The sequence below is a fragment of the Molothrus ater genome, chromosome 38 (assembly GCF_012460135.2).
Source record: "Molothrus ater isolate BHLD 08-10-18 breed brown headed cowbird chromosome 38, BPBGC_Mater_1.1, whole genome shotgun sequence".
Classification (NCBI taxonomy): domain Eukaryota; kingdom Metazoa; phylum Chordata; class Aves; order Passeriformes; family Icteridae; genus Molothrus; species Molothrus ater.
In genome coordinates, this window is record NC_071665.1 from 353,307 (window position 1) to 367,117 (window position 13,811).

The following is a 13,811-nucleotide window of genomic DNA, read 5'->3' on the forward strand; positions in this document are numbered from 1 at the left end:
TCACCAGCCCAGCATTTTGGAGAGGCTTTCCCGCACGTGTGCAGGCTTGCTGGCAGCACATTTCTTCAGCTGGGTGCCCATCACCTTGTAGAGGGCAGAGGCGAGCTTGGTGGCCACGGTGCGGACATTGGCGCTCCGCACGGGCAGCGCCTTGTTCTCCAGGAAGGACCAGAGCACGGGCAGGGCGTCGCGCTGGACGACTGCAGGGCTCCTGGCATGGACCCACTGCACAAGCACTGCCGGGACAGAGACACAGCTCCTTAGCCACAACCTCAATGCAAACAAGGATCTACCTCTGCTTTTGCTTCTGGCAAGCCTCTCTGGCCAAGATCAGCAAAACAGCACACAGAGCCCCTTGATCCAGAAATGGGCAAAGCAGCTGATCATCCTGGAAACAGAGCCACCAACCCCTCAGGACTAATTGCTCCAACCAGAGCCTTGTCCCTGTGGCAGACTTTGCACCTTTACTAAATTATTTCACAATCTCTTTCTGCATGAACAATGAATGAAATGTCCAACTGCCTTTTATTTCCATTAAGAAATTTTCTAAACCCACACTGCAGATTTGGAAATGCACCATAGAGAGGAAATGGAGAGATTTCTAATAAAAGGGAAGATTCTATTTTTGTACCTTTGATGTCAAGAGCCAAATGCCTAATCTGGCTCTTCCCTTTGCTCAGTGGCACACAGCAAAGGGCAGGATTAGAACACACCTCAGAACTCCAGCCCACCAGAGATGGCTGCTGCCTGACAGCTGGATTAGAAACATCAGGGACCAGCTGGTGTCTTTGGCAGAATGCTTTTGGGGCTTCCTACAAAGAGCTGTTTCAAACCTCAGGGTGTCTTAGAGAATTACCCAGACCCCATTGCCGTGGCATTTGGGCATCTCCACATTTTAATGCCACTTCCCCTCCCAATGTTAATGGCATGTTTTCTTATAATGTCCACTGAAATAGGGGCATAAAGAAAGGAAAATGCTACACAGGGGACTGAAATGTAGCCAAAACACGAGTGTTTTCTCATATTGTCTCTGAAATCTCTCTGCCCGTTTTCTGAACTGAACTGTATCAAACACAGACAAAAAGTTACTACCAACAGGCTTCTTGCATGGCAGATTTGGCTGAGAGATCAAAACCTGAAATGCTCTGGAGACCATTCTTATTTTCTGATCAGACAAAATGTTATCTAGCAGCCATTTAATATTCTGCAGTGGAAGAGACTTTATTTTCTCAATGCTGTTAATCCACCAGCAGTCATCAACATTGAAAGAGCTCCTGCAAGTACCCAAAGCCAATTCTGCTAAGCAGGAAAGGGTTATGGTACCCATTTTAAAATGGGAATTCATTTGAGTTTAAATGCAATTAAAGACATTGGTGACTACTGAACGTGAGGAACAGCTGTCTGTTCCTACTAAATCTCAGAGAGGACATCTGCTTTTCCTAAAGTACTCCTAATTTATGGTTAATTCCTTTATTTGAAAAAGAGATCAAAAGAACTGCTAAACTAAATTCCCTATTGCTGGAGATCTACTTTATTCAAATGCTCTTTAAAGGGCCTTTGACATTCCCAATTGCTGAACATGCCCTTTTGAGATTCCTAATGAAGACACAAAGTGTATTAAACCTTGCATTCAAAGATGCTGGCATCATTAGCAGTGGATTTAGCCCCAGGTAAAGCAAGGCTATCAATCATCTTCTCTTCTATATATTGAGATTATCCTTTTTCCATTCCTTGGCTATTGCTGACATAGCAAGCTCCTCTGAGGAATCAGTTATCAGCTGCATTTGTAGCATTTTGGACAGCGCTGGCACAGGCAGACACTGTTTGCACACCCTGAAAGGCTCAGTCCAAGGCCACTTGGACAGCACAGGCAGGGAGCCTCAGCCCTCTGCTTCTGTCCCTGTGCCCCAGAGGCTGCCTTGCACTAAACCCGTGCCTCTGATACCTCTGTTGAGTTTTGACCTAAGCTGTGACCCCCAGGCTCTGCACGGTTCAGCCTCAAAACTTTCCAAGAGAAAAACAAGAATTCCGTGAGGACAAAACAAACTGATGCCCGGAAAGAGCATTTGCCACCATTTCCCCTCAAAGATCACAGATGTCCCTGAGCTTCCCAGAGAGGAGCCAGCTGGGGTATTTGTAGCCCCTCCCTTTGCTGGAGGTGGTTCTGAGATGCCCCAGTGAGAGCTCAGCCCGAGGCTGAGCGCTGCCCCCATCTCAGATGCTGCCCAGCTCTGCAGCAGCCAGGGCAAACCTGCCAAATCCACCTGCCTGGGCTATTGGGCAGCAGGGACAAGCTCAGCACCTCCTGATGTGGAGGAGCTGCTCTGCTGCCTGTTCACAGGCATTCCCTGTCAATACTCCCTGGGCAGAGCTCTTGGCTTAGAAGGGGAGGCCATACCTGTGATACGCTCGGTGACATCCAGCAGAGCTTGGCCACTCAGGTGATTCCATTGGTAGCTGAACTCTTTCAGCAGTGACACTTGATCTACAAGGGAAACACATGGTTCTGCTCACTTTTCTCAGGTCATAGGAGAAAGGACAGTGGGGAGGCAAAGGGCAGGGCCAACCCCAGTTTATAAAATCAAGTACATTTCTGTGGGTTTTGAATCCTTTTCTTCATTCCTTCCAGCCTCCTTGGCAGGGTTTTAAATTCCAAAAGAAAAGCTCTCCTTTCACATTTGTAAATGCAAACTTGTCTGCTGTAGCAGGAGCTGTGTTAAAACATTTCACATCAGGGACCTCAAGAGTTCAGTCACATGGAAGCAGTGAAAAGGTTTTGCATCCCAGAGCAAAAAGGAAGAAGCCCATACTTGGGTCACAGAAAGGCACTGAGTCAGGCAGTTCCTGAGTTAACAGAGCAGCTGGGGAGGAGAAAGTGCAAACTCCCCTTGAAGACCTGCCTCTTCAACACTCCTTTTTCCAGGCATATTTCCCCAGTGCAGCATTCTCATTCTGTGCAGATGACATAAATCTGTGTGGCAGAGGAATTTAGAGCAGCCCTTGCCTATGTAGTTAATTGCTGTGGCCATCTTGCTCCATGCAAAACAACATGTGGAACAAGGCATCATTGACAGCTGGGTTTATACCTGTTTGTTCTAAAGAAATGAACTTGGTGAATCATCAGTTCCCCTTTGAAAATAGAAGACGAAGAAGAAAAGTGGAAAATAGGCAGCTGATGCCTCTAATGTAGAGCCTTGCAGGTGGCTGCTCTGCAGAAGCTCTGATGGGTCAGTGTCCCTTCATGCCAACAGCAAAGCTGTTCATTTGGGAAGTCAGACAGGGCCTAAGCAAACTCCAAACCCCCTTTGCCTCTGAACTGCAGCAAAGCTGTAGCCCAGGACTTGCTCTTCAGACAAGCAGCACAGAGCCAAGGGCTCCTGGGACTGTTGGGAAATGCTGCTGCACATTCCAGCCTGTTGGGGATGGTGCATAAGGACTGCAGCTGCACAGCTTCTGGTGGGTGTCAGCTGGAGTGTTCCACAGACAAGAGCAGCTGTCAAGGCACTCAGCGCTCTCTTGTGCAGGAGAGACAGAGACGAAGTTGAGGAGAGTCCCTGCCAGGGCTCAGCCTTACCCAAATGAGCAATGGATTCTTCCAGTGCTTTCACAGCTGCCCCACGAACCCTGGCATCCTTTGAATTCAGGTTCTTTGTTATTCCTTCCACCAAACCAATGATCACCGGGTTCAGGGCATCTTTCAGGGCTCCTGTGATTTCAGCCAGCACGTCCAGCGCCCTCTGCTTCACTTTCTTGTGGCTGTCAGATATTCTCAGGACAAAATAATCAAAAATCTGTGAAGAGAACAAGTAACGTGAAAGCTGGATTCAAATGTCCTTGTTTGAAGAGTGGCTGTAGCAGTCAGCAATGTCAAAGATGAAAGTGATCCTTTCTCTCAGGCCAGCGCTCGCTTGCACAATTTCACTGTTTTCCTGTGGGCCACTCACTGGAATGGTGGCCCAACCTCATGCTGGTTGAAAGATTTTCTTCTGTTTTTAGGAGGTTTGGCTGGGGACAGAATAGTTCCTATGGCATTTCTCTCCATCTCTAAATCATTAAATCAATTCCATTTATTAATGCTAAAGAGTACCTTTGCTTTGAATGGAAGCAGATGTTTACAATGCCCGGTTTTCTATACAGTTGCCTCAAGTCCTGAGGGCAGTTATGACTTTGCCAAAACTATGGCTGGAGGAGATAGAAGTTTTCTTTTGTTTGTCTCAGAGCCTGTGTCTGGAGAAGAGCAGGGCTCTGATCAACTCTTCCAGGATCCAGACCATTTCTCTAAGTAACAGGTGGACTTCTGAAATGTCATGTGCTGTACAGCTCTCATTAGAGCAGGTTCAGTCCCTTGACAGCCTCATTGTCAGGCACCTTTTCCTGGAAAAAGGGAAAACGCAGCTACTGGGAGGAGAAGGCAGAGATGAGTCCTTCGCTGTTTTCCTCCTTTTCCAAAGAGTAAAAAAGACTCCCAAGAAGGGTGAGCACTGTCTTTACCAAGAGGAATAGGAACAAGGATGGAAATGAGTAGCCAGAGCTGTGCCTGTGTAAGACAAGATAGAGTTCATAGAAGTATTCTTTAAAAAAAAACAACTGGGTCTAAACCAACCCAGCCTGATACTTCTTTTCCCTGTGCAAACCCATTTTTGGTCTAGAGAACAATTGCCATGCTTTCAGGGGCTGGATTCCCTTCACTTCACCCAACTGGGAGTAGGAGAGAGCAGCAGTTACACCAGCAGAAAATTCTGCCATCATCTGATGAACAGCATCAATAGGCACCTGCCAGACAAATACAGCTGGACTGAAATAACTTGTCCTGAAGCCTGGATCTGAATTACATTTGTCTGGGTAAGAGGGACCAGCGTGTCCCAAACAGCCAGGACAGAGTGCCAAGACACACTGAATTAACTTTGCTGCTACAGGCTTAGGAAAGGAGCTAAAGGAAAGGAGCAGTGAAGATACCCTACATACTTGGACAATGTTAGTGGAGATGAGCTGGGGGTTTGTTCTGCACAGGTCTTGGAGGAGTTCCACTCCTTCCATCCTTGTCTGAAACCCCTTGGCTTCCAGGAGATGGTAAAGCTTCTGGAGCAGCTCTGTTTCTTCCACAGCTGGAGGTGACGTGACCTGGGCTTTTGCACGGTGTAGGAGGTGGCCATCAGAGAGAGATTTCACCCTGGAAAATAAAACCAAATGAGGACCTGGTGGTGATAATTATCATAGCATGGCATCCCTGTCGAGGAAATAATTAGCATTGGCTCCATGATTCCAGAAGGCTGAGGCTGATCAATCACTTTATTGTACTGTACTATACTATACTATACTATACTGAAACTCATCACCCTTACAGACAGTCAGATACAGACAGACCAGATTGGTCAATTGAATCCAAAACACCATCACCAGTGGCCAATTAAGAAATTACCCTTTGGTAAACAAATCTCCATAACACATTCCACATGTTCACAACAAGAGGTGCAGCAAGTGCAGATAAGAATTGTTTCTCATTCTTTTCTCTGATCTTCTCACAGCTTTCCCCAGGACAATGCCTGGGAAAGTTGTGCCTGCTGCTCTCTATGGAGAGAGCTGCAGCCACAGACAATACCTTCAGTTAATTGTGAGCAAAACATCTTGAGCAGCTTTCCCAATTATGTGATTTCAAGCTGGAAAATCATGAGGCTCTGAAGAACAACGTGGACCTCATGACAATCATTATGGCAGACAATCTGCAAGTGACATTCTCAGCACTGCTCACTCAGGAAAACCAAGGATGAGATGCATCTGATCTATCTTCAGATGGCTGCCAGGGCACACAGGTCACATTGCTTTGTGGAGAAAGAGAGACACTACTTCCAAGTTTAAATGCCTCCTCATATGGGAGGTGTGTGTCTTACAATAAGGAAACTCATCACTCTGGAGAAGTGTCTCTACAACCAGGCATGACAATCTGGAAAAGCAGCTCAGATGCATCTGAACAGGTAAACAGGACCATATTTGAAGGATTCAGAAAATCAGTAACAGAGATAAAAACAGAAGCCTGACATGCCAGAACTACACTCACATTTCATTTGCTTCCCTAGAGACTAGATGCACAGCTTAACAACCCCACTGGGAACAATTCTCCTGATCAACCTGTCTCTTCCATGAGCACAGGAAGATGCTAGCTGTGCTACTGAGGCATGTGGTCACTTTCCTGCCACTGCTGAGCAGGACAGAGCTAAACAAATCCCCTCTGCTATCAGAGGAGAACAGGTACAAGTAGCTCTGCCAGTGGCATGAAGAGACAGCAAGGAGCAAATTCCTGTCTTAAATGCTGATTGCAGCACAGGGAGAAATACACCAAACATGCTGTCCATCAAGCAAGTTACATGAAGGACAGGAATATCAAGACAAAAAGTCCACATTCAGACACCTGTTGACTGAAGTTGTTCAGAAATTGCCTTGCTCCTTACTACTCAAACTTGGTACTGTTTGAGGGTAAGAAAACCATGATTCAGCTAGGCCAAACCACATGGATGAGAACTGCATCTTTGTGGAATGGCATCTTGCATCCAGACTGAGATTTCTCATCAAAACACCCATCTGAAAAAGACTCCACTCAGATGGAAAAAAAGCCCTGGTTGAATTTACTTGTCCCAAGTCAGGCAGCAGAAACTTGGCCCTCTCCCAGCCTCCACAACACTGCCCTTGCCACTGCACTGCATCGTCTGAGCTGCAACCAACGGGTGTCTTTTTGTCTCTCCATTTTTGTGGAAACCCCTCCAGAGAAGTTGTGTTCAGCACAATGCAGAAGTCGACATTTTTTATCCTAGAGCATTTGTAGGGAAAGGAAACAATCTGTGGCACTGGTCATGTCTTCCAGGAAGATTTTCCTGAGGAAGAGACATGTAAAGCTTGTCATGTGCTTTGTCACATCTGACAAAAGTGCTCAGTACCGTTTGCTAGAAGACAATGTGGCCTGGGGCTTCTTTGAGCCATCGTTCCTCTCCTTCACCGGCTCCTTGACAGATGGGCCTTCAGCCTTCTGGTTTGCCATGCCCTACAAAGACATAGAGAAACCCCATCCATCTTTAGAATATAAAACAGGAAATTCCCTGTTGAAAACACAAGTTAGAACCAGGATCACTGCTACCAAGGCTTAGGGAAACATTTCCTAACTTACAGATGGAAACAGAGCAGAGATTGAGTGATGCCAACTCTTTGTTTTCAACAGCCCAAGGCAGGTTATGGGTGCTACCAGACTGAGCAGCAGTCTAAAATCCCAAATTCCTTTGTCTTGAGCATAAATGGGAATAATGCAAACTGGCAGGCAACGAGTGTTTGTGAAGGAAGCAGCAGAACAAACTGGACTCTTTGGGGGTTGGCCCATTGTGTTGAAAGTTGATTTGGTTCAACACTCACTCTCCCTCTGCCTGCACAAAGGCAGGCTCCCTTCTGTAATGTTGATAAAAAAATAAAATCCCCCCCATCAAACAAACAAAGGATTTTCCACTGGATGCTGCTGAATTCACCAAGCTTCTTCCAGCTCCACAGGGCTTGACAGCAGGGCAGCATTCCCAAAAGACAGACAGTCATTGTAGTAACTAGGATTGACTTGGACATCTTTTGTAAATTTGGAAATTTTCTTGGCGCTACTACTTCCAGTGTCCTTTGCAAAGACTCTGTTATCTTCAGAAGCACAATTCTCACTTAATTGCTTTACAGGGGGCAGAGTAGGGAAAGCATGGTGGGGGTTACTCTTAAATGTAAACCCATTTTCTCCTCTTTCCCTTCCCTCTTTGTGACCAATATTGAAAATATTCAAAACCCCACTTTTTCCCTAATAATATCAGTTCCTTTGTGGCCTGCTGATGAACAGGCTGAGCATCAACAGCTCATTCCCAGGAGCAAAATGATTCAGCAGAAGAGGAATGAGCTAAAGACAGATTGGGTATGTTTGATCTCATATTAGCAGTGGCAATACTTGCACAAAGGAGACATTTCTCCTGCCAAGCACTTACTTTCTTCTTAATTCTTGTCAGAATATCTTCCAGGTCACGGGGGGAAAGAGATTGTTCCAGAAGCATTTTAAATTGTTGATGAGTGAGCAACATCTTCACCATCTCCTGTCCATAATGCCTAAGGAAGGAAGGAAGGAAGGAAATAAAAAAAAGTGAACAAACACAGGAAGAGTGTTAACAGAAGAGGCTGATACCTTAAACTCATCAGGTGCAATCCCTGCAGGAGAAGGCATTACCTACTCAGCAAAGAGGAAGATTTACCTCACTTGACACTGCACAGTGCTGCCAGCTGAACACAAGAGGCAGGAGGAGAATGTGGGGCAACAGAAAAATACCATTTCACTCTGAAACTGGGGATGTGCTTCTGTGGCATCAAAGGATCCCAGGGAACAAGCAAAACACATCTGCTTTGTTGTCAGAGCCTATTAGCAGTGTCTTGCTGCCATTGCACAATAATTTGCCTTTCTTTAACTGGCAGGGAAGCTAGGACAAAACACCTCATGCATCCTCTTGATTATTCTATACTATGTGTATGCACAGGGGCAGCTAGTTGCTCTGGTGTTCTTGGCAGCTATTCATGGGAATTTCATCACCAAAGGAAGGGGATTTAGGTGGTTTGGGTTGATTTTGCCACTAGGAAACCACAGCTTTCTTCAAGAAGAAATGTGGAGCTCACTGAGCCACTGATAACAGCATTCTAGAAATCTGCAGAACAAGTTTAGAAAGACTGAATATGTTGGCTAAAGACCCCTGAAATATTTCTAGGCAAGTCTGAAGTTAATGAGAAATGGATGTTTGGGATCCTTCAGTGATGAACATTAGCCAACTCTTTGGCATTGTGTTGTGCACCTAAGGCCAAACAAGACTGTTGGACTGGCTGATCTGAGCTCTTTTGATCTCACTAAAGAATCCTTCAAGCCACAGGAAAAAGTTGGCAATGCTCCTTTTTGCTGGCCAACCTCAGGTTTCCCAGTACAGCCATTTGCCCAGGCAGCCCAGAGCGGTGGTCACAGCACCAAGGCTGACAGAGCTCAAGAAGTGTTTGGACAATGCTCTCAAGCACATGGAGTGACTCTTGGGGTCACTGCACATGGCCAGGGGATGGACTCCATGACCCTGATGGGTCCCTTCCAACTCAGCATATTCCATGATTCTGTGACCTTTATTCACACTGTGAGGTAACTTCATATTCCCTTTAATTTCCATTCTTGTGTGGTTTCACCTTTAGAGCCAGACACAAAAGGGTTTTCCTGTTTTCGGAGGTGAAATGAAGATCATTACCTTGTGTCCTTGTGACAGTCCTGAGCAAGCTTCCCTGCCACGTGTGCCAGCCTCTCAGCCCAGGCTGTGCCTGCGAGCTTGGTGACTCCAATTCTCTGCATCAGGGACAGGAGGAGTTGGGCCGCACACTGCCGCACCGGGGCGTGGCCCCTGCTGGGGAGGAGAGAGCAAACCCTGGGCCACAGGGACCAGGAGCAGCAGCAGCACAGGCCTTGGCCAGAGCCTGCTCCCTGCCCTTGCTGGGGGAAGGAGCCTGGGCTCTCCCTGCACCTTCAGACACCTGCAGAAGGTTCTGTCCTCAGGTAAACACAAAGTTAGCATTGTACACAAGGCCTGCCTGCACGGAAGAGGGAGGAATTCAGTCTCCCTGCACTGTCTGATACTCAATTTCTTTCACAGTATTTACTCGGAGAAAGATTCAAGAAATAGATGACATATGAATAATTTAGAGATTAAGGACAATTGATGCTGACCCATCAGAGGGCACCCAGTACACAGAGCTGCAGCAGGATTGAGGCTCTTTCCACCCATTTATCCTCAAATCTGCAGAACTTTGGAAAACAACAAATGCAGGGAAAACACCTTGTGGGCTGTGAAGTTGCAGAATATCCAGCAATGCAGCCTGTTTCTTCTGTGGGGCTTGGCAATGGATCCATCTGAATGTTTTACCCAATTCCAAAGCTGAGGAAAGGGTGGCAGGCAGTTTAGCCAGGTTGTCCTGTTCTAGAGAGTGTCTCTTGGGAACTATCAGGCCCAGCACCAACATTTAAGGCAGCATTTGCTTCAACTGTCCCATGGCAGTCAGCCTGTGAAGGTGCCTGTAAAGTGATTCATCATCTCAAGGCTAACATGAAACATCAGTTTGAATAGAAAGTAGAGCTCTAAGGCCAGGACAGTCATACAAGGCTCCTTTGGCCGGAGCTGCACCTGCTGTGCAGGCTGGGCCACACCCAGCAGATTGTCCCCCATGTGCTCCACGCCCCAGCAAGGACCCTCCTCATTTCTCAAGTTAATGGCATCATGAGGAGACATGGTTTTCCCAGGGCCTCTGTGGTTAGTGCTGTGAAATACCAAACACTGCTCACAGCTGCAATTGCAATTGTCCCTCTTCCCACAAAAGCACAAGGCTCTATCCTTGGCCTTTGCAGGCACTTTCACTTCCCCACTGATCACCACATCTAGGAAAATCTGACAGGCTGGGAGAACTCCAGGAAGCAGCGGGAAGCTGAGTCAGAGGAGCTTTAGTTTGGATATCAGGAAAAAGGGTTTTTCACCCAGAGTGGTTGGGCACTGGAACAGGCTCCCCAGGGCAGTGGTCACAGCACCAAGCCTGACAGCGTTGAAGAAGCATTTGGACAACAATCTCAGGCACTTGGTGTGACCCTTGGGCTGTTCTGGGCAAGGCCAGGAGCTGGACTCGATGGTCCTGATGGGCCCCTTCCAACTCCTCATATTCTACAGTTCTGTGATTCTGAGAACTAATAGGCTGCAGGAGGGCAGAAATAGGTGACAAGAGGAAAGAAGTGAGGTTGCTCAGAGAATCAAGTCACTGAGTCCACACAAGATGCAGGATACAGGACCCTTCCCTCCCACCATTCCCATTCTCTGTCTCATCCCTTCTCCCTCCCACGCACACGAAGGTGAAGAACATCACTAAAAGAAGAAGAACCTACTTGACTCCCATGTCCATGAGAGCAGTCATTGCTCGTGCAGGAGTCACATTCTCCACCATGATCCCCAGGGTCTGACTGGCTGCTTTCTGAACAAATTCTGGGGAGTTGGACACCATCTGGAGAAGGACCCGAGCAACCTCATCCACCTCAGAGTCCATGTCCTTCTTCAAGGTCACAAAGAGCTCTCCCAGAGTGACAATGGCAGAGTAGGACACCTTGGAACGGAGGTTGGTCACCTGGGGAAATCATGAGGGGAAACATAAGAATCACATTGGAAAGAAAACCAGTTGCCTTCAACAGAAGTCCCAGGAAATGACAACACATCCCACTGTGTCCAGAGGAACATACAAGTACCAGAAGAGCAGGAGAGCACAAGCACAGAAAGGCACTTACTCTGGCACCAATTTCTGGCCTCAGACCTGCTCACTGCAGGCCATAAATAAAAATTTCATTAAGTGTTCTAGTTAACCCTTCCAAAATGTCCACAGCTTTGATTTTAGGCCCTTTTACTAAAAAATTAAAGCAAGAGCTGCTTTCAAATCATAAAGGCACAAGTGATAAAGATAAAAGAGTCAGGTGCTCCTGTTCAAAAAAGCAACACCAGCAGTTGAAGCACTCAGCCAGGAAACAGAAACACAAGCTCAGGTCTACAGACTCATTTGCAGTGTTGAATTACAACTTGGGCAGAGATTGGGACTCTGGCAAATAACAGCATCAGTGTCTCAGTTTCTGCATTTGCACATTGCATTATAAAGGCACCACACTCAAAGATGAGTGTCAGATACCCGACCTGCCAGTAAATACAGCTGCATGTGCCCACAGATCCTGCAGATAGCTGAGAGACATTGGAAATCTCAGGTCTAAAACCAGAAATGAAGGCAGACCCTGAGCACACATGGAGATGAACAAGCTCATCCCTACTCTACTCACTGTGTATGAAGTATGGGGGACAATTCAGAGCAATGTTCTCACCTCGCTGGTAAGTGCCAAGCAAACCTCACGAAGTCTACAAAGCAGGACCTCTGAATGGGACCCAGCCAGGTGTTGGATGCTGAAGAGTCCCTTCTCCTTCAGCTCCCTGAAAGGCAGAAGATTGATTTTTCTCTCCACCAAGGCAGCAGCCTCTGAAATGACCAGGCTGGCAGCTCAGTTGAACAATGAGAGGAGCTTTTCAAGGAGTATTTAATGAAATTGTGGAACGCGTTGCCCCAGGATGCTGTGGCTGTCAAAAGCATTCACAAACCCAAGAGGCAAAGAGAGGGGTTTCAGAGAGGCCATTTAAGAAGACAGCCTTTCTGAAATCTCTGGCCCATGAGGCCCCTCTGTCACTGCTTCCTAGAAGCTGTGAGACCGGGCCATGCTGCTGTTTCTTGTCACCTCCCTGTACCTGTCCCTGAGACACAGTGCCACCGGGCTGTTATTGGGGCATTTTCCTTCTTTGTCAGCCCCAGCAGGCATTCAGCAGGGAGAGTCTGCACTGCCACTCTGGAGCTGAGTTTCCACTCTACAATCTCGGCCTCTCTGTCACCCCCTCCACTCCACCTCACACATTCCCCAAAAAAGCAGCAGGATGTCCCAGGAGATTCCACCCCTGGGCAAGAACTGTTGAAACTCTGGCTTTTCCCAAAACCCCCTACCTAAAACATCCCCCACAACAGCAACAGGTTATTTAAAAGGTGCAAACAACACTGTCTCTGAGCACTTGCTTTGTGCAGGCCCTCAGCCACAGGAAGGTCTGTGAGGCATCAGGGCTGCAGCCCAGGGCTGGTGACCGATCCCACGGGCACCCCTGAGGGTCATCCGGACCCCCACACCTGCAGAAGCTCTCTGCACCTCACAGGGCACCAAAGAGAAATGGGGAAGAGAAAGCAGAAGAGAAAGGGCAAAGCAAAGGTGACTGCACAAGGAGATGCATCGTGGCAGATTTTTCATGCTTATCCCAGTGGGAATGGAGTCCTTAACCCAGTGTGAATGAAGCATCCACCAGGGAGTGATCAACTGCTTCTGGGACTCCCATGCAGGAGGTCACAGGGAGACCCTGTCACCTGCCATTGCTGTTAGCAGTGGGAGCAGAGAGGAATCTTACTCAGTCCTACTGGGCCAGTGGCCCGAGGCACCCAAATCTCTAGACTCAAAACTTCTGCCATCCTGCTTCTGCCTTCAGCCAGCAAATCATCTCCTTCCAGAGCTTTCTCTCTTCCCTCAAGGTTTCCTTTGCAGCTCCATGGAGCAGCAGGCAAAGCGAGGAAACAGCACGGACCTGCTGCAGCTGCAGCACTGCTGCAGAGCAAGGCCAAGAAAAGGCTGCTCTCCAATCTTCATCCTCTCCCTGCTCTGCAGTGGTTTCACCAGTGCCCTTTGACCCTCTGGGCTCTCGGGGCTCCGAGGCACCAGCAAGACACGCTTCTGACCGACCTTAACACCGAGAGGGACACAGAGGGAACGGGGCCTTTCTTACCAGTCATCGCTGCCCAGCAAGGAGACTGCCTCCTGCAAGGACTGCTGTGGGTCTGAAGAGGCTCTGTCCTTCTGCCCACGCCCACGGAGCAGCTCCTCTCGGCGCTTGGCACCAGGGGCCGTCTGCGAGGTCACTGTGAGGAGAGGGTCGGCCATGGGCGCTGCAGCCCCGGGCAAGGCCCCGCCATGGAGCGGCCTCAGCCCCATCTGCCAGCCAGGGCTCCGTGTGCTACAAACTGGCACTGGCTCAGAGGCTTCCCTGCTGTCTGGCTCCTGGGGCTCCTTGCTTGCTCCCAGCCTCCCCCAGCTGGGCCCAGCTCCGGGCTGAAGCTGACAATTGCCCCCGCAGCGCCAGCTCCAAGTGCCACAGGTGCCACAGCCGGCGGCAGTTCCTGCGGCCGCAGAG

At 48.3% G+C, this 13,811-nt stretch overlaps 1 protein-coding gene across 1 annotated transcript; it reads right to left on the reverse strand.

Annotated features, from left to right (window-relative positions):
• Positions 1 to 13,561, reverse strand: LOC118700838 (TOG array regulator of axonemal microtubules protein 2-like). Its single transcript, XM_036405411.1, has 10 exons — positions 13,407 to 13,561; positions 11,921 to 12,026; positions 10,949 to 11,184; positions 9,276 to 9,425; positions 8,256 to 8,283; positions 6,930 to 7,033; positions 4,966 to 5,170; positions 3,575 to 3,791; positions 2,399 to 2,485; positions 1 to 236 (listed from the first exon to the last, which is right to left on the reverse strand). The coding sequence occupies exons 1-10, from the start codon at positions 13,559 to 13,561 to the stop codon at positions 1 to 3; spliced, it is 1,524 nt and encodes a 507-aa protein (XP_036261304.1).
• Between the last annotated feature and the right edge of the window lie 250 nt (positions 13,562 to 13,811).